The 17,308-nt window shown below is 55.3% G+C and overlaps 1 protein-coding gene and 1 pseudogene across 4 annotated transcripts in view; both read right to left on the bottom strand.

Annotated features, from left to right (window-relative positions):
* Positions 1–2,691: 2,691 nt before the first annotated feature.
* On the bottom strand, positions 2,692–3,810 carry LOC136049147 (uncharacterized; annotated as a pseudogene).
* Positions 3,811–3,930: 120 nt separating this feature from the next.
* The window catches only part of NACC2 (NACC family member 2), a 35,148-nt gene continuing 21,770 nt past the window's right edge, over positions 3,931–17,308 (bottom strand). The window contains exons 1-7 of one of the 4 annotated variants that reach the window (XM_065737315.1): positions 16,449–17,132; positions 14,287–15,213; positions 10,024–10,191; positions 7,982–8,087; positions 7,648–7,745; positions 6,195–6,652; positions 3,931–4,014 (exon numbers count right to left, since the gene is read on the bottom strand). In XM_065737315.1, the coding sequence (XP_065593387.1) occupies positions 3,940–4,014; positions 6,195–6,652; positions 7,648–7,745; positions 7,982–8,087; positions 10,024–10,191; positions 14,287–15,151 (1,770 nt within the window). In that variant the 5' untranslated portion in view covers positions 15,152–15,213; positions 16,449–17,132 and the 3' untranslated portion in view covers positions 3,931–3,939. Of the gene's footprint in view, positions 4,015–5,835; positions 6,653–7,647; positions 7,746–7,981; positions 8,088–10,023; positions 10,192–14,286; positions 15,474–16,448; positions 17,133–17,308 lie in introns of those variants that run through there. The other 3 variants (XM_065737313.1, XM_065737314.1, XM_065737316.1) reach the window with 3 other exon arrangements.

Genomic DNA, 17,308 nt, shown 5'->3' on the forward strand with positions numbered 1-17,308 from the left:
TATGGTGAATCAAATAGAAGGGAAATTAGAGAAGCTTTTAAGCACCGTAATTTATGTCCTGGAACTTCAGCTCGGGGCGGTGTGTGAGATTACAGCCCCTCCGGGTTCCTCTCTCCTCCTGCTCCGTGGCTCAGCACTCCTTCCCTGTTGGAAACTTCTGTCCCCACGTTATGGTCTGCACTCGCCCCACAGCCCCCACCACGGGTCGGGGGGCAGCAGCCACTCATTCATTTCCCAAAGGCAGTGGCAGCTCCATCAGCAGCCCCTATCCTGCCCCTCGCTGCCCCAATCCTGCTCCATGGCTCACCCCACCTGCACAGCCTGGACATTGCCCTCACAGCATCGCTGCGGGCTCTGGACCTGCCCCGCAGGGACAGCAGCCAGGCAGTGCTGGCGGAGGGCCTGGCTGCTGAGGGGAGGCAGCACCGTGAGCAGCTGGGTGCATGGAATGATGCAGCTCCCACCCTTCACCCTTTATTTGTATTTTCTGTCCTGCGTGACATATATCAGCCGTCGTCGGTGCTGGAGTGCTGCTCCACACTCTATTATAAAACGGCTCGGTGCAAAAGATGCATATAAATAAGAAAAGCTATGAAGTGCTCCTCAGCTGCTGGTGCAGGGAGCGCTCACGGCCGTGATTTATGGCCTCTGCTCACTGCTCCTCTCCGACATAAATCTCACCCTTCAGTCACACAGCAGCGGGGCACCCCCAGCCCCGGGCAGCAGCTCTGGGATGGGGCCTCATCCAGCTCTTCCCAGCAGCTTCACAGCTGGGCAGGGTGGGAGGGAAACCTCTGCACCCCCCAAACCAGGCAGGGTGTTCCTGGAGCCCGCTGTGCTACGTGATCAGGCCGGGTGCTGCTGTCAGGTTTGCGTGGTACTGACGCTGTGCTGCAGTGCTGAGAAATCAGCTCTTCTCCTCTCCCAGGTTCACCACTGCACTCTGCCCGGTGCAGCTCTGCCTCGCTCCTTCTGCGGTGCCAACAGCAGCGATGGCAACAGCCAGTGGCACTCACCCACTCCATTTGCAACGACCAACGCCGTTGGCAACAGCCAATGCCGTTTGCTTTGGCCAACATCGTTTGCAGTGACCAATGCCAGTGCTGCTTCCAACAGCCAATGCCACCGGCGCACTGCAGCGCTGCAGAGGACGAGCACCTACCTATGAGGGCCCCCAGGCAGCTGGAGTCTGCAGTCCAGCAGGGACACAGCAGCTGGGTTTGCTCCACGTGCGTCCCATGCAAGGGTTGGGTGCGGGGGGGGGGGGCAGGGCACACTCCATGTGCCAGCAGGAGCATGGCAGCACAGCGGCGCCTGCGAGCCGCCCCGCTCCCCGCACATCCCTCTGCACATTCCTGCAGCCACGCCGTTTACTTGCTTAAAGAACTCATTTATCTTTTTATACTCTCTGCAGATCATAATACACCCACTCTGACAATGCCGCACACCAAAGACCTAATTTTAGAAATGGTGTTTATAAGTAATCAGTTTGAAATATTGGAGCGGGCGCATGATGGTTGTTTTATTATTGTTATTATTATTTTTTTTTTCTGAAATACTGACGTTTGCAAGAAAAGCTGCTCGTAAGGAAAATTCTGATTATAACAGCTCATTTAGAATAAATCAGTTGGGAATGGTTTATGTAACGTGCTGCTATGTGCTGTGTGCACCCAACTTGCTGCGCTGCCCTCCCAGCAGCTTCTGTGCAGCTGTGAGCCTGATGGGGCTGGGACCAAGAAGATCCAAGATGGGACCAAGAAGGGGAAAAGGGATAAGAAAGGATAAAAAAGAAGGGGGAAGAAAGGGGGAAGAAAGGGGGAAGAAAGGGGGAAGAAAGGGGGAAGAAAGGGAGGAAGAAAGGGGGAAGGGGAGAAAAGTGGGGGGGAAAAGGGGGGAAATGGGAAACGGGGACAAGGGGGAAAAAGGGGAAAAAGGGAGGAAAAAGGGTAAAAAAAAGGGGAAGAATGAAGAAAAATGGGAGGAAAGGGGGAAAAGAGAATAAGGGGATAAAAGGGAATACAAAAGTGAGAGAACAAAGGGAAAAAAAGGGGATAAAAAGGAAAATCAGGAATAAGAAAAAATGGGGGGAAAATGGGGAAGAAAGCAAAAAAAAGAAGGGGGGGGGATTGGGGAAAAAAAGGGAAAAGGGGAAGAAAAAAAATAGGGAAGGACAGCGTGGGATGCCCACCCCGTGGCCTCGTGGCCCTGTGTCCCTCCCAGTGCACCCCAGCGCCGCGGGACGGACGCGTGCAGAGCCGGGGAGGGCTTTGTCATCGTCATCTCCTTTATTATTCTGTAAATGTGAACTTTACAAAGCGATTTACAATTAATGGTCACACCGCTCGCTTGTTCGTTTCCGTCGTCTGAAAACAGCTGTGAGCACAGTTTCAACTTGGGGGGTGGGGGGTGGGGAGGGGGTGTCCTTAACCTTTAATTTTCGTTTTAGTTACTGCTATATGGCATCAGCCGTGGCTACAAAATAACAGTCTTCAACTACACAGAGTAAGAGCACATAAATACTGGTGAATAATGCGCGATAAAAGTAAAAAAAAAAAAAGAAAAAGAAAAAGAAAACAAAAGAAAACCAACCAAACAAAAAAACCGAAGCGAGCATCGTCCGTGGCCGAGAGACACAGCTCAGTGGGACCGTGGGGCCCTCCCACAGCACGGAAAGGGATAACAGTCGTTGAGTCACAGTACTGCACAGCGCCGGCGATGCTTCGCTGCCCCCGCGGGGTCCCGCTCTGCCAACACAGTGCTGCCCACCTCGAACCCATCCGCCTCAAACCCGCCCTCCCGCTCCGTGCGGCGGCGTTGGGTCGGGCTCTTCGTTCCTTTGAACTGAATGTCATTTATTTATCCGTTTATTCCGTCTGCTAAAAATAGTATTGCGAGTTTTGGCTTTTTTTTTTTTGCTTTTTTTTTTTTTTCTTTCTTTTATATATATATACTTTTATTTTTCTTTGAACTTCGGCATAAAAACCAACCGTCGTGTGCAAAACGCTTCTACAGTGGAAGAAACTCATGGCAGCGCCCGCTCGGTGCGCGGGGCTCCGACAGCCCCAGGTCCCACTCAGCCCCGGGCTGTGCATCCCATCTATACAGCAGGAACACTGAAACAGCAGTTGGGAGCCCGAGACCGCCGCGAGCTCCCCGTGCTGCCCGTAGGATTCCCAGCTGGCGGAGGCTGGCGGGGCTGGGCTCTTGGTTTGCGGTTGGTCGCGTGGGCCGTACACCCTTCTCTGCCCGTGGCAAGTTGTTTCCGTCAAAAGAAGCAATCCCAACAAAACCTTAGCAGGAAAACAACCTGGAAAGGCGTCAGTCCCCGCTCCGTCGGCTCTGCGTGGCCACCAGCACCCCACTGCTGCTGGGACACGGCCGGGAGCAGGGAGCCCTACAGCCCTCCACTGCTGGGAGCTGGAAAATGGGGATAGGGGGGTGGGGATATGGGGATGTGTGGATATGGGGCTGTGGAGATGTGGGGATAGAGGGATATGGGGATATATGGGGATATAAGGATGTAGGGATGTAGGGATGTGAGGATATGGGGATATAGGGATGCAGGGATGTGAGGATATGGGGATACAGGGATGCAGGGATGTGAGGATATGGGGATATAGGGATGCAGGGATGTGAGGATATGGGGATACAGGGATGCAGGGATGTGAGGATATGGGGATATAGGGATGCAGGGATGTGAGGATATGGGGATACAGGGATGCAGGGATGTGAGGATATGGGGACTGCCCGGAGCACGCGCTCTGATTTCTTTAAAGGTGCTTGGTATAACTTTAGATATATAATATACATGTAATATTGCTAATAGTCAAGCATAGGAATAAAGGTGCAGACATACCATAAATACTGATGCTCTGATTTTACACTATCAGACCTAGATGAATGCAGTTTCCTATTCACATTATAAAGCAGCCCCAAATTCTATAATTTAAAATAGTGTCGTAAACAAAGAGGAGGAAGGAGTTGGTTATGGTCTGATTCTCTCCATCTGTTTTCCTTGGGAAAAAAAAAAAAAAAAAAGGAAGAAAAAAAAAAAGAAAAAGAAAAAAGGAAATAAAAAAGATCAAAAAATTCTAAGGCACTCAGGAAAGCCGCATACAATCGATGGACTGCTCTGTTCTCACGTTACATTCAGTATTTCAGAGGGGGAACTCGGTTGTGTTTGTCGGAAGAATACAATCATTATCCACAGAACATCTTCGAACATAGCATTAATCCTCCACACACAGGAAACATTAGTGCAAAATGCTTGCCCTCATCTACCAGATAAGGAGAAACCCAACGCCCTTCACATTTTAGAAGTTTGCCTTCCTAGTCATAGTAAGTAATAAAACGAACCCAAATGAAAGAAAAAAAAAAGAGAAAGAGAGAGAGAAGAAGAAAAAGAATAAAAGAAAAGGAAAGAAAGAGCCCCGAAAAATATACAGGAAGTTGTGCTAGGTATAAAAATATATCTTTTCACTGTGCAACTTGACTCTCTTCAGATCCTCTGCCCTAAGCCATTCAAGTACTGCTGCTGCTGTCCCGGGGCACTGTGTGTGAGTGCTCCACTCGGGGCCCCTCGATCCAGCGGGGAACCCACACAGCCCTGCGTGCCAAGGGGACAGGAGAGGGACCCCTGCACCCCCCTCCGAATCATGGGGGCACCTCGGAGGGCTGTGGGATCCCCAGCTCCACGGGGAGGGTGGGAGGGGATGGCCGAGGGATGGAGCCAGGCTGGGCTGGGGCAGCCCCACACCTCGGGAGCAGTGGGTGTCGGTGGGTAAAGTGCAAACGGGGCCGGGGCGGCGGCGGTGCTGTGCCCCCCACGTCACACCCAGTGCTGCTGGGGATGGGGCTGCCCCCAGTGCTGCCCTTCTGGGGGGGGGGAGGGAGGAACCTGGCATTTCTTGGTCTCGGGGCAAAGAGGAGCGTGCCAAGCACGGGACAGCTTCGTATCACGGTGCCCAAGAACAGCTTCAAGTATCGAAGAGAACAAAACACGTGGCCAAAAGGCCGGGTCAGCCCCTCACCTCTCCCCGAATTTCAACACAGAGACGGAAGGAAACCCTGAGCAAAGCACTGCCTGCATTCAGCAACCGAAGCGGGAAGGGAAGGAACAGCCCCGGGAGCCCACAGCAACAGCACTCATCCACACACCCCGACCTGCTGCAGTACCTTAATGCAGGCCCTTCCAACACAGCACGAACTGAACAGGAAAGCAGAACCAGCCTCGGCCATCCCACGCCCAGCTGAGCGGGACCCACCACGGCTCCATCACCCTGGGGACAGCAGCCTGGGCTGGGCTCAGGGTGAGCCAAAGACCACAGAGGGTTACAAAGCTCTTTGTTTTTTAATAATTAAAAACAAAACAAAACGAAAAACCTCAAAAAAGAAAACAACCTCAGCGCACCCAAATCCACTTCAGACACAGGAGCAGGCGGCAAGCAAGGAAACCAACACAGCTCAGAGCTGGAAGGGGGGGGAGAGGAACCGACACAGCTCCCAGCAGCACCGAAAGGGACAGCCACGTCCTGCAGCCTGCACTGCACACCCTGCACTGCACAGCACGTCCTGCATCCCACTGCCAGCAGTGCTGAGCAGTCCCCCCCATGCCATGCAGTCCCCCCTGCTGCAGCCGTACCCCAACGCTCCGTGACACACAGCTCCACACCTCGCTGCTGAGGACAGGGTGAGCAATGGCTTTACCTCTGAGCCGGGGGATGGATGGGTGGTGATGGTTTGGGGGGAGGGGGGAGGGGGGTCTGGCTTTTCTCCTCCCCTTCTTAAAAAAAAAAAAAGGAAAAAAAAGGAAAAAGAATAAAAGGAAAGGAAAGAAAAGGAAGAAAACAAAACAAAGAAAGAAGAAGAAAAGCTCCAATCGCATAGACTAACCTCAGGAATATCAAAAGAAGGAGCCCAATATGTTTCTCTTTCTTTAAGTAGGTCGCCACAGACCTATCGTTTACAGTATAACGAATGCGATTATTTCCTTCATAAATTTTAAATACAAGCAGAATAAAAATCACATTTTTTTCAGGCAACAGTAGCAGTTCAGTAGGTAAGTGGCTTGATCACATTTTTGTTTTGTATTAGTAACGCATGCAAGCAGCTTTAGTATTACAGATCCCTTATAGGTCACAAAACGTTTGCTCTCTCTATAAAGTCCCTCCGTAAGTACCATCCTGTCGTCTCACCGGAGTTTCGGGCCGGCTGGAGGGCCCCGAGCCCTGTTCAAAAGGTTGGGGAGTGCTTTGGGTATCCGATGCCATGGCATCCGTGGCAGCTGCCTCCTGTATGACGCCGGCGCCCTCGGCGTCCTCGCCGTGTTCGAAGGACTGGCTGGATCCATTGCTCAGGTCGACGCTCACTGTGTTAGTTCTCAACGCTACTATAGTTCCTGAATCGCTCCTCCTCTCTGCATAGATTTGCTGCTCAAAGACCTGAGCGGAGCTGGGCTGGAATTCGGGATCCAGGGGGACGCTGTTTGTGGTGGAGCCCATCACGGTGCGGTACATCTCCATCCCCTCGGGCAGCATGGATTTGATCTTCGGGAGCCAGCGCTTGCGGACCCGGCGGGCGTTGGTGCACATATCAGCTGCTATGACATTCATCTCGCTTTCCTTAAAGCTCGGGGCAAAATTCTGACAATACACTGCAAAGACAGGGATACACAGCGCTGGGGGCGGGCAGCAGTGCCAGGCCCAGTGCAGCCCAGCTCTCGTGTGGGTGTCAGAGCTCCCCGAGATGCTGAGAACATCACTCCTCATCCTGAGGGATGGGCAGAGAGGGGCACGGGGGAGGACTGGAGAGGGACTGAGCCCTGGGGAAGCGGGCTCCCAACCACCAGGCCCAGCTGCCAGCTGAGGAGGAAGCCAACAATGGATCCACCAACGGCTCTGATGGTACGGAGCAAAACCTATAAGAAATACTGAGCAACTAGAGCTCGTGCACTGGGTATTTCCCTGTGAAACACCTAAAAAATCATCCGGTGCCCTGACACACAGCAGCAAAGCTCAGCTGGGGCACTGCCTGCCCGGACGGAGCTGTGGGAGCACCACACCCGGGCAGCAGCCCCTGCAGCACTTCTGTCTCTGTGCACTGAACGTTCACCGCTCCGTTCCCCTCTGCAGAGCGCGACGTTTACAGCAAGATCTGCCACGTGGACTCCAGCAGGGTGGCAGAACCCTTGCTCTCACCATACACCGAGCGCAGGTGGGACGGGCAGTGCGGTGCCAAAGGCTGCTCCCTGCCAAGGGGTCAGCAGCCAAACCCCCCCCCGGGCCTCGGCCTCAGACAGCCCAGGGCATGGAGCACCGAGACCTGGTCCAGCAGCATCCAGCTGAGTGCTGCCAACAGCCATCGTTTTCATTTCCTCCGTAGAGCACCCCATAATTAACTGCGAAATGGATGTTTTAAAACAGCACAACAGTCAAGCAGCGATGACGCTGCCAAAGGAAAAATAAAATTCAGACCAAAAAAAAAAGAAACGACCCAACAACCTGACATCATAAAATCAGTTTCCCTGTCACCTAATTTCACCATACGTTTCCCCCCTACGGCGCAACAGAGATGGTCTCCCCTGCTCAGGTTTTGGCTTTGCTCTTGGCACGCAGCTCCCCCCAGCAGCAGCAAAACCCCTCTCCTTACGTTTCACGGCGTTCAGGACTCTGCTGTCCAGGGGTTTCCTGCTGGGGTCGCTCGTGGAGGAGCGGATTCCGGTTCCACAGCTGTTGGCAAGGGTGTTCCTGCAGGAAAGGCAAAGCAGCACCTTCACACCGAGCACCCAGAGCCCACCCGGAGGCACAGAGCCTGCAGGGGCACTGAGATGGGACGTTTTAGGGCAAAGAATTGGAAAACCCAATGTTCAGGTTCAGGCAGCGTTGGGAAATGGTAGAGAAGTGCAGCACAGTTGTAACGTGCTGGCACACTTAGAGCAACTGAGAGCACACGGGGTCCCACGGGGAGCAGGAGCACGACGTACCGATCGAAGAACGTGGCCAGGAGACGTCTCAGGAGGACCTTGTGTTTGACACCGGCGCATAAGTGGCAATTCATCAGCTGCCCCCGTGTGATGTAAACACCTGAGCCTGGAAGAGAGGGAGAACGCGGGGTGAGGAGGGGCTGCGCAGGGCGGTCTGTGCAGGAAGGTCTGCAGGAGTCAGACAACAGGATTTGATCCCTTCACCCCCCCAGAGACACCCAGAACACGTGGCTCTGTATATACAACCGGATTGTTCGCTCTCCCTGAAGGAAGAAAAGCCCAGCACGATTGGCTTTTGCTTTTGAGTGAAAGAGTGTGGAACATAACTAAAATGAGAGCACAGAGAGAAGCACTTGTTGTGCTATGGATCGAACTGCTTCCCAAAGCCACAGCCCATAACCTCCTGCTGCTGCTGCTGCTTCCAAAGCACGGCAGCGACTCTGGCACCGATGGGCACCGGGTTCTCCAGCAGAGGAGCAGCTCTGCCTGAGCACTGCATGCTCCCTCCTCCCAATGCTGCACCTGCACGAGGGGAAAGGTGCACAGGGCCTGCAATTTGCTTTTAATTAACGCTGTATAACGGGATCAGTCTGAGCCCAGAACACCCTACACCCTCAGGTCTCAGAAACACCCACTGGAAACACAGAATCCTTCCTGGGTTTGCAGGACAGCACCCAGAGCCCAGATTTCACGGACAAAAGCAGTTGGAAATGGGTGAGTGCTGCTCTGGATGTCAGAGCAGCTCCCATCGGATTTACTGCCACCATCACAGGGACGGCTTCAGGCCGTGCACACAGAGCTGCTGAAGTTTGCAGAATCCAGGGCAGCAGGAAAAGCTGAGACAAAGGGAAACGCTCGGGGGGGTTCCCACAGGCGCGTGCCAAAGGACACGGGGCAGCAATGGGATGAAGCAGCAGAGGGAACAGTGAGCACTGCCACGGGCAGCTCTGCTATGGAGAAGGGAAAACAGCCCAGGCAGCCGCTGCTGGGTACAGGCATTCATCTCCACTTTTCCAGATGGAAAAATGTAAATGAAGCTGAGCTGCCCCGAGCCATTGTGCAGCTCGCACCGTGAAAATAACCCGCACTGCTTCGTGCTTTGAAGGAGTCTCACCCGAAATGTAAATGGGCACAGAATGGATATTCCAGATCCCATGTAACTACGGCTCCTGCCCGCCCCTGCACAGCCCTGAGCCAGCACAGACCTGCCTGCCACCAGCAGCCCCTCTGCAACGCACTGCCACAATCCTGCTCCGACCCACAGACAGTCGGGCACAGAGCAAGGAGTGTGCTCAGCAGGGACACAGTGCATGGGTCACCTCACCCAAATGCAGTGACCTCGTGGGGGGACAGCAGCTCACACTGCATCATGGGGCACTGCAGCACGAGGGGAGCACAGCAGCCATGGCTCGTGGGGCTGGGATCAGGTTTGGGCTCGGCCTCCTGCACCCAGAGGGGCTGTAGCACAGCACAGGGAGCAGCCAGGTCCCCACTTACCGTGTGCTCCCCACCACACTGTGCTACCCACCATAAGGACAGGGGAAATGTCCAAGCAAAACCCATTCCTTCTCTTCCTCCTGTCTGTGGTGCTTGGCAGCTTGAAGCACCCCCAGGTTTCTGGTGGGTTTTTCGAAGCTTGCCCACCAGCACCAACTGCACTTGTGTTGCTTTGTAAATCTTTTAGTCTGATGAATTATTATTGTTAAAAAAAAAAAATAATAATAATAAAAAAAAGATCTGTGCATCTAAATCAAAACACAATTGCCATGCAGCCCACACCAATCAAGAAGAACACAAGCTGCAGAATTCAATTAAAATGCTAAATTAATTCAATTGAATAAATCCTGTTAATGACACATTTTTCTATCAGCAAATTAAAGGAAACTCTGAACTTTTTTTTTCTTTTTTTTTTCTAAATGATTGGCGATGAATAATCCAGAAAGACAAAGCAAGGGCACGCACGGCTCCTCCAGCAGCATGGGAGGAAGGGTACAGGACAGCAGCACGGGTCCCAGCAGCCACGAGGTGCTGCCCCTCGTTACCTGCGACCAGCTCGAGCTTCTCGCCGGGGTCCCCCTCGGAATAGAGCTTGGGGTGGCAGCGGTACCCGATCTGGCTGATGAGACTGGCTGGGAGGGCGACCAGATCGCGGCGGATGAGGACGCAGGAGCGGTTCTCCAGCGGGATCTGCTCTGGCTTTTCTTGAGCGACTTGAAAATGAAAAGAGGAAAGAAGATGAGGGCGGTGCACGGTGCCACGAGGACTCCAGGATGGCAATGGATGGCATGCAGAGGGGCTCCTGCACCCAGCGATGCTCCCCATGCCTCTGGGTCACCATTCTGTGGGGGCACACAGCTGTGCACAGCTGCCCCCAGCCCACAGAGGGGTGGTGTGTGCAGAGACGTTCCCCTGGCAGCCACGGGGTGGGATGGTGGCCCAGCAGTGGGCTCCAAAACAGGCAACAGATCAGCCAAACTCAGTGCTGCCTCTTTCAGTACCTAACAGCTTCTGATGCTTCTCCTGCTGAAGTCTCATTCCCCCTCTCCACATAAAACAGCCACATCTGCGGACCCCTTTGGGGGGCAATGGTGCACCTGGCAGCCCCACAGAGCACGGGGCCGACCCGCTGCACCACGCTCCTTCCTGCACAGCACTGCACTTTGCTGCATGATTCGGGACCAAGAGCAACAGAACAACCACGTCACAGCGTGCAGGCAGGAACAGAAGGGACTGCTGCACCCCAAAACCAGCAGGCAGCGCTCAGCTGGATGAGCACAGAGCAAACACACCCAAAGCCAACATTCACCCACAGCTTTCAGTGCTCCCACACAGCTCTGGGATCCAGCACGGGGCTGGTGCACGCTGTGCTACCTGTGCCTGAGGGGCTTGGCTGAGCCCAGCTGCCCCTTGGCAGTGCTCTGCACACTGCTGTGTCCCCGTGCAGCAGTGCCTGCACACATCTTAGGGCAAGCAGTGCAGCAGCCAGCCCCTGCAGCAGGTGGGACAGAGCCCCTTCTACCACTGCTCACACACTGATTTCCCATATTAAAACAAATCTGGGGCAAACCTGGTCCTAAGGAGGCAATAACAGGACGTGGGAGAGCAGAGCTCGTGCTGCATTAACTCTTCCCAAAGGACTTTCACACCTGTCCTGCTGTCTACCAACTCCTCCCTACACACGGACACAGCTCCTTTTTGGGATGGGTCTCGATCCGGCACGACAACAAACTCAGTGCCACCCACAAACCCTGGGAGCTGGGGGACTGCTCCCCGCAGACGGCCGGCACCGCGCAGAACGGTTATGTAAAGACACAGGGCACAAGGGACACTTTGCTCCCATGTTCTCAAAGAAAGCAACTCTGTTTGGCCGCTGTGCTCGGAAGAACAGGACAGTATTCGCTGCTAATTAATGTGGATCTTCAGAGGGCAGCAGCTCCTTCCAACGTGAACAATGCTGGGTATTGTTTGGGGCAGCTCTGCCCGGACCGAGCCCACCCCGGCCAGGGGAGCAGAAGCACTGCAGAGGAAGCAGAGAGAGCTGCACGCCAGGCACGGATTTCATTTCATGTCTGCAACTTGTGAGGATGCAGCAGTGAGCACTGCAGTGGGAAGCGCCCGGGTGCAGAGCTGCAACGGGAAGCCACAAGCCACGAGCCCACGGCTACAAAACCACCTCCATCTGCTCTGTGCCAGCACGCGGATCATTTTCCCGTTCTCTCCTGAGAAGTTCCTCTCCAAACAGCTTTGCCCCATCAGCTTCACGTCCCCGGGCCCACCCCACCTCACACCCCCAGCCCTCGGAGCAGCACAGCCTGCAGGCACAGCCCTCCCCACGCCGGTTTACACTGCACGAACGGGACATGTATAACAACGTGCTGGAACGCAGAGATTTGATTTGTGACCTATTTATACAGGGAGGTAATCTGGAATTAGTATAGGAAAAATATTACTGCTTTATAAATACCCCTATCTTGCCTCGCTGCAGACCTCAGCCAGGAGTGAAACATCTGCCAGCCTAAAATTAAACATCTGTGCTTTACGGGGGGGAAAGCGTGGTGAGTTCAATGCCTAAAAAGGGCAGTGGTGCCTGACCCGGGGTGCGCGCATCCACAGCCCCCATGGGAGACCAGGGGGAAGGCTCTGGCTTAGGACAGAGATGCCTAAGAGATGCCCCAGCCCCTTGCAGGCAGCATCCTGCTGCCCAGCCCCACCACCCACACTGCTCACTGCAGATCCCAGGCTGCTCCGTGCCCTCCTTCCTCACTGTCAGGAATCAGAGGCCAGGAGAGAAAACTATTCTCTCAGCTAATTACCACAACTCTCCCGTAATGGCTATTTTAGATGAATTTTTAATGGCGGGCGCTCCCATCAGTGCGGGATTTCATAACTTCCAAGCTCAGCCTCGTGCCATCCCGGCACTTTGCTGCATCCAGATCTCCCCCCACCCCAAAGAAGCAGTGATGGGTGGAGGGGTCGGACCTCACCTCGCACAACCCCGCTGCTTCCCATCGGCATCAGCACACTGCAGCTGCGAGCAGCGAGCCGGGAGGCAGCGCACAGAGCATCTGCACGTCCTGCCGCAGCCCACTTCAGAGCAGGCCCACGGCGCTGTAATTAGGGATAAAAATACTTTTGCTTTTGTTTAACGTCTCCTCAAGTCGCGCGTTTCTCCGATCAGATGTTAGGAACCTCATTGAAGCCTCAGCAGCTCCGCATCCGGAGCAGAGGATGGAGCAGAGCGCTCCAGTGCGGCGGTCCGGGAGCGCTCCCGTCCTCGTGCCCCTCTGCAGCTCCTGCCCCACATCCCGGGGTTTTTCCTCTGGTTCCCAGCAGAGTGGGGCTGCGTCCCGCTCCTCTCCTCCCAGCAAAGCCCTCTGCCAAGGTCGTGATGCACATTTCGGAGCCCAGATGCGGGGATGGCTTCTGCACATGGGTCGGGGCTGGACGTGGGGCGAACGAGCACACGTTCCTGAGCTCCTGCAACGCGGGGCCCTTCGCTTTGTTTTTGTTTTTCCAAACAGGGCTCCTGGAAACGCTGGCAATCAGTTTTAAGTGGCTGCCCCATCCCCCCCAGCCTTTGTGAGGCGGGAGCTCCATGCCAGCAGCGGGATTAGCCGGCTCGCTCTCTCCCATCTTACGGTTTTATTATTCTGCACCTTTTGAGGGTATGGTTTATCCCGAGTAATTAAAACACAGTTAGCTGTACAAGTCCCGACCATAATGGAATAGCTTAGGTTTTATCTTTTTTAATCTCTTTTTTTTTTTGTGTGCCCCGTTTTCCGGGGAGCCCAATCCTAGAACCGCCTTCATTAAAGCAGGAAACTCCCTCGAAACGCGTGGCTGAAATCGAGGGCAGCACAGCCCAGCGCAGAGGGCACAGCCCCCACCTCCACCCTAAGTGCCCCCACAGAAAGCAGCACGGCCTCCCCCAGCCAGGACACCCCACCAAAGGCTCAGGGCTGCCCAGGGATGCTCCCAGGCCTCGGAGCTGCTCGGCACAGCGGGGTTTGCCCTGCCCCAGGCTCCCTGCAGGACGGGTTTTGTTCTGCTGCTCTCTATGCACTGGCCCCATGATGCTGAAAGGCAAACATGGCACACAAGGCTATAATCCCGTTTCTCTGAGGAATAAAGCTCGGAGTGCTGAGCGCTGAGGACAAGCCCATATTACTCGCTGCGTGCTCTACAGTCAGGAAACACAAAACAAAATAAAAACAAACCCTGCATGGAGGAGAGCAGCCTGAATTCGGCTCAGCTTGAGGCCAGCATCAGAGGGCAGGCTGCTGGCACAGCCTCGGGCCTGCACAGAGCCTGCCCCTGTCCCCTGGCACCGCCGTGGGGACACAGTGGAGACGTTTAGAGGGTCCTGCACTCAGCAGATACTTCTGACGGTGGAACAGCATCACCCCTGCTAGGAGTCACGGCCGTGGTGGCTTCCATACAGCAATAAAATTGTATCAGTGGGACTCCAAGTGCTTGACTACAGCCAAAGGAGCGGCTGTCAGTGCGGGCAGGGGACAGCGGTCCTCCTCCGGCTGTTCCCATCCAACATCTATGGGGGTGATTTACGTGATGACGTTTGGAGGAAGGGACATAACCATACTGCACCGCTGGATTCAAAAGGTCGGGACGAGGGGAAGGTGCCTCACACCCCACGGAGCCCAGAGGGTGACCCATGGCACCGGGCCCCCTGCAAACCAGCAAAGCCCCCGAGCCACCCGCCCACCTACCAGCCCCAGCCCACTGCAGGAGGACCGAGAAAAACCGCGGGGAGAGCAGAAAACCAAAGGACACAGCGCGCTCCTTACCAGAGTAACCTCCTGAGGACTTGATGTACATCTGCCCGTACTGCTCCTCCACCATGGTGTCGTACGCCTCGTCGTCCTCCTCATCCTCCTCGTTGTGGTAGGACGTGGGGCTGTCGGTGGTGGGAATGCTGCTGGCGCTGGGGCTGGTGCGCTCCCCCTGCGAGTACTGCACCTGCTGCACGGTGGGCAGGAGGGAGGCCAGGTTGGGCACCCCGTAGTAGGAGACACGCGACAGCTTCAGCGGGCCGGCGGCAGGACCTGCTCCTGCAGGGCCATCGCGTGCAGCCGGCTCCAGGGGCCGCTTGGCGGGCAGGCCGGGCACGGCGGCTGGCGGCAGCTCCAGGCTCTCGTGCTTGACACGGGTGAGGAGCGGGATGGGCATGGAGGGGGACATGACGTAGGGCACCGAGGCCGACTGCAGCTGGTTGCAGGGGCTCTGCGGCTCCGAGGTGGGGTCTTCGATCATGGCGGTCTGAGAGTCACAGTGGGGTGAGCTCACCTTGAACATCAAATCTGTCCCCTTCTCCACGATGTGCTGGATCTGCAGGAAGCCCGCCGTGTACATCACCACCAGCTGCTCGCTCGCCGCCATGGTGAGCTTGCCGGTGTAGCAAAAGGAGAGGATCTGCTGGAAGCAAGCTGGGGGCACCGTCCCCGGCAGCTCGAAGGCGTTTTTGCTGTTCCCACTGAACAAGTCTCGGAAGTAGAGGCTGCTGGCAGCCAGCACGGCACGGTGTGCCTTGAAGGCCTGGCCCTTCACCACGATGGACACATCGCAGTACAGCCCCAGCAGGCGCTGCTCGTTCAGGCAGCCCAGCACGGTGTTCCCGAAGTTGGGAATCTCTATGTGCAACATCTGCGACATGGCTCAGGATCCGCCGGAGCTCCTCAGGCATTCAATGCAGGGGTATCCAAAGTGGGGCGCATCTGAAAAAGGGAGAAGGCAGGGAGGGAGGAACAGTGTTTTCAGGCAGCTCGAGGGCACGCGGTAACGCCGAGGGCTCCGAGCCGCGGTTGGAGCCGACGCAGAAAAGCAATGCCTTATAAAATCACTTATGGACGCTCCCAAACAACGCTCCTGGAGGATGGCGAAGGATGTTCCGAAACTCAAACATTTCCTTCAAGTTGAGGGCTGTTTAAATAAACCCCGCTGATTTATTTCCCCCCGGGGCTTTACTTAACGCAGGAAAACGCGACCCGTAATGGGAGAGGAGAGCACAGCGCAGCGCACGGGGAGCAGGCAGACCTGGGGCAGCGTTATGTAAGGAGCACCACCGCCGCCGCCTGCACCGAAACTACAGAAAAGACGTTCACGAAGCGAAGTGCCGTTCTGCCCGAGATAAAGACAGGATTCCGGCGGCACTCCCACGTCAAGGCACTTCACAAAGCAACCTCCACGCCCGCACCAGCAAGAGGAAGCATCTCAGCACTTAAACCCTTTCTCCACAGAATGAGCCCCGAACAAAACACCGCTCATCTCACACGCTGCGGCACGGTGGGTGCCGCCGGGGTGCAGCCCCCACAGCACAGCCCGGGCTGGGGGTCCCGGCCCAGGGCAGCCCCCACCTGCAGTACCTCGGGGCTGTGGGGCCGCTCACATCCTCAATGAATACGATGGGTGCGTGGAGTCGGTGCGGTCAGCGTCAGTGCCTCCTGTGCACAACTCCAGCAAAGCAGAGCACTGCGCATTCAGCAGTGCACAGCCATAGCCCAGGACCCCCCCGCGGCCCCCCTCCCCCCCCAGACTCCATGCAGTAGTCCAGCAGGTGGAAAACGAGCGAAAATCCCAATGCTGCTGAGTAAAGACTGTGGTTAACGAGGACGGAAAGCTCCGGAGAGCATCACTTAAAAAAAAAAAAAAAAAAACAAACGTAAAAAACCAAAACCAACCAAACAGAAGTTAATCTGAGAAAGACGGAAAAAAAAAAAATCTGCTCAGAAAAGAAAATAACCCACAAAGAGCTGCTCTGTTCCCAGAGCTGGGCGGGGGGGGGGGGGGGGGGAGGGAAAAAAAAACCCAACAAAAGTCCTATCCGCAAGGCCACGGGGTAACAGGAAGAAAAGGGAACGCTCGGAGCCAATTTCATTCCATCTGCACGGTTCAATACGATCCTTCCCAGCGAGGAAGTTGTTACCCCCCCCCCCCACCCACGGGCACGTACCTTCCAGCCGTGTCCGGGGTCCCTGCCCCCCTCTCGCCCCACGCTGTGTGCGGGGACCCCGAGTGCTCGGGGGAGGAAAGCAGCGCGGAGCCCTCCGCTTCTATCTGCTGGAGCTCCAGCTCTTACCAAGTCAAATCTCCACGGCAGTGCATAGCATCTAAATGAATAGGCCGGATGCAGATTAACATTCAGGCTGCTCTCTGCGATGAATAGAGCCCTTTGATTAGGGACCTGAAGTAAATGCCAGTTTCAAACCGAAGCTTTAAAAACAGAGAAATATCAGTGCCAGAGGAATGCTCTCAGTGTTGGTACAAGACAGACTTTTGATGAGTCACTGCAATGCAAACAAAGATGGCAGAAATACTGTACTGTATGCTGATGAAATGCTTAGTGGTGCCACGGCAACTGAGACAGGTTTTAAATTTATAGTGCAGTTTTGCATATGAATTACGCTGTAAACTGCCTCCCCTGCCATCTAGTACATCCAGAGTGTCAAAGCATTTAAACTATTCCAAACAGTCTGCAGCGCTGGCACTGCTGCTGGTGACTCCTCAGGCTGGGGAAGGGGCGGCTAGCTCAGCATCCCACAGCCAGCATCCCCACATTGAGCCCCACACTGAGCCCCAGCATCCTGCAACCCCATATCCTGCACCCCAGCATCCCCACACTGAGCTCCAGCATCCCACATCCTGGTATCCCCACAGCTGCACCCCAGCATCTCTACACTGAGCCCCAGCATCCTGCAGCCATCGTCCCCATGCTGAGCCCCAGCATCTTGCATCCCCTATATCCCGCACCCCAGCATCCCCACGCTGACCCCCAGCATCCTGCAGCCCAGTACCCCACACAGCAGCACCCTG

This window comes from Cyrtonyx montezumae, unplaced genomic scaffold, assembly GCF_038088225.1.
Source record: "Cyrtonyx montezumae isolate F1298 unplaced genomic scaffold, pur_monq_1.0 scaffold_20, whole genome shotgun sequence".
NCBI classification, from domain to species: Eukaryota; Metazoa; Chordata; class Aves; order Galliformes; family Odontophoridae; genus Cyrtonyx; species Cyrtonyx montezumae.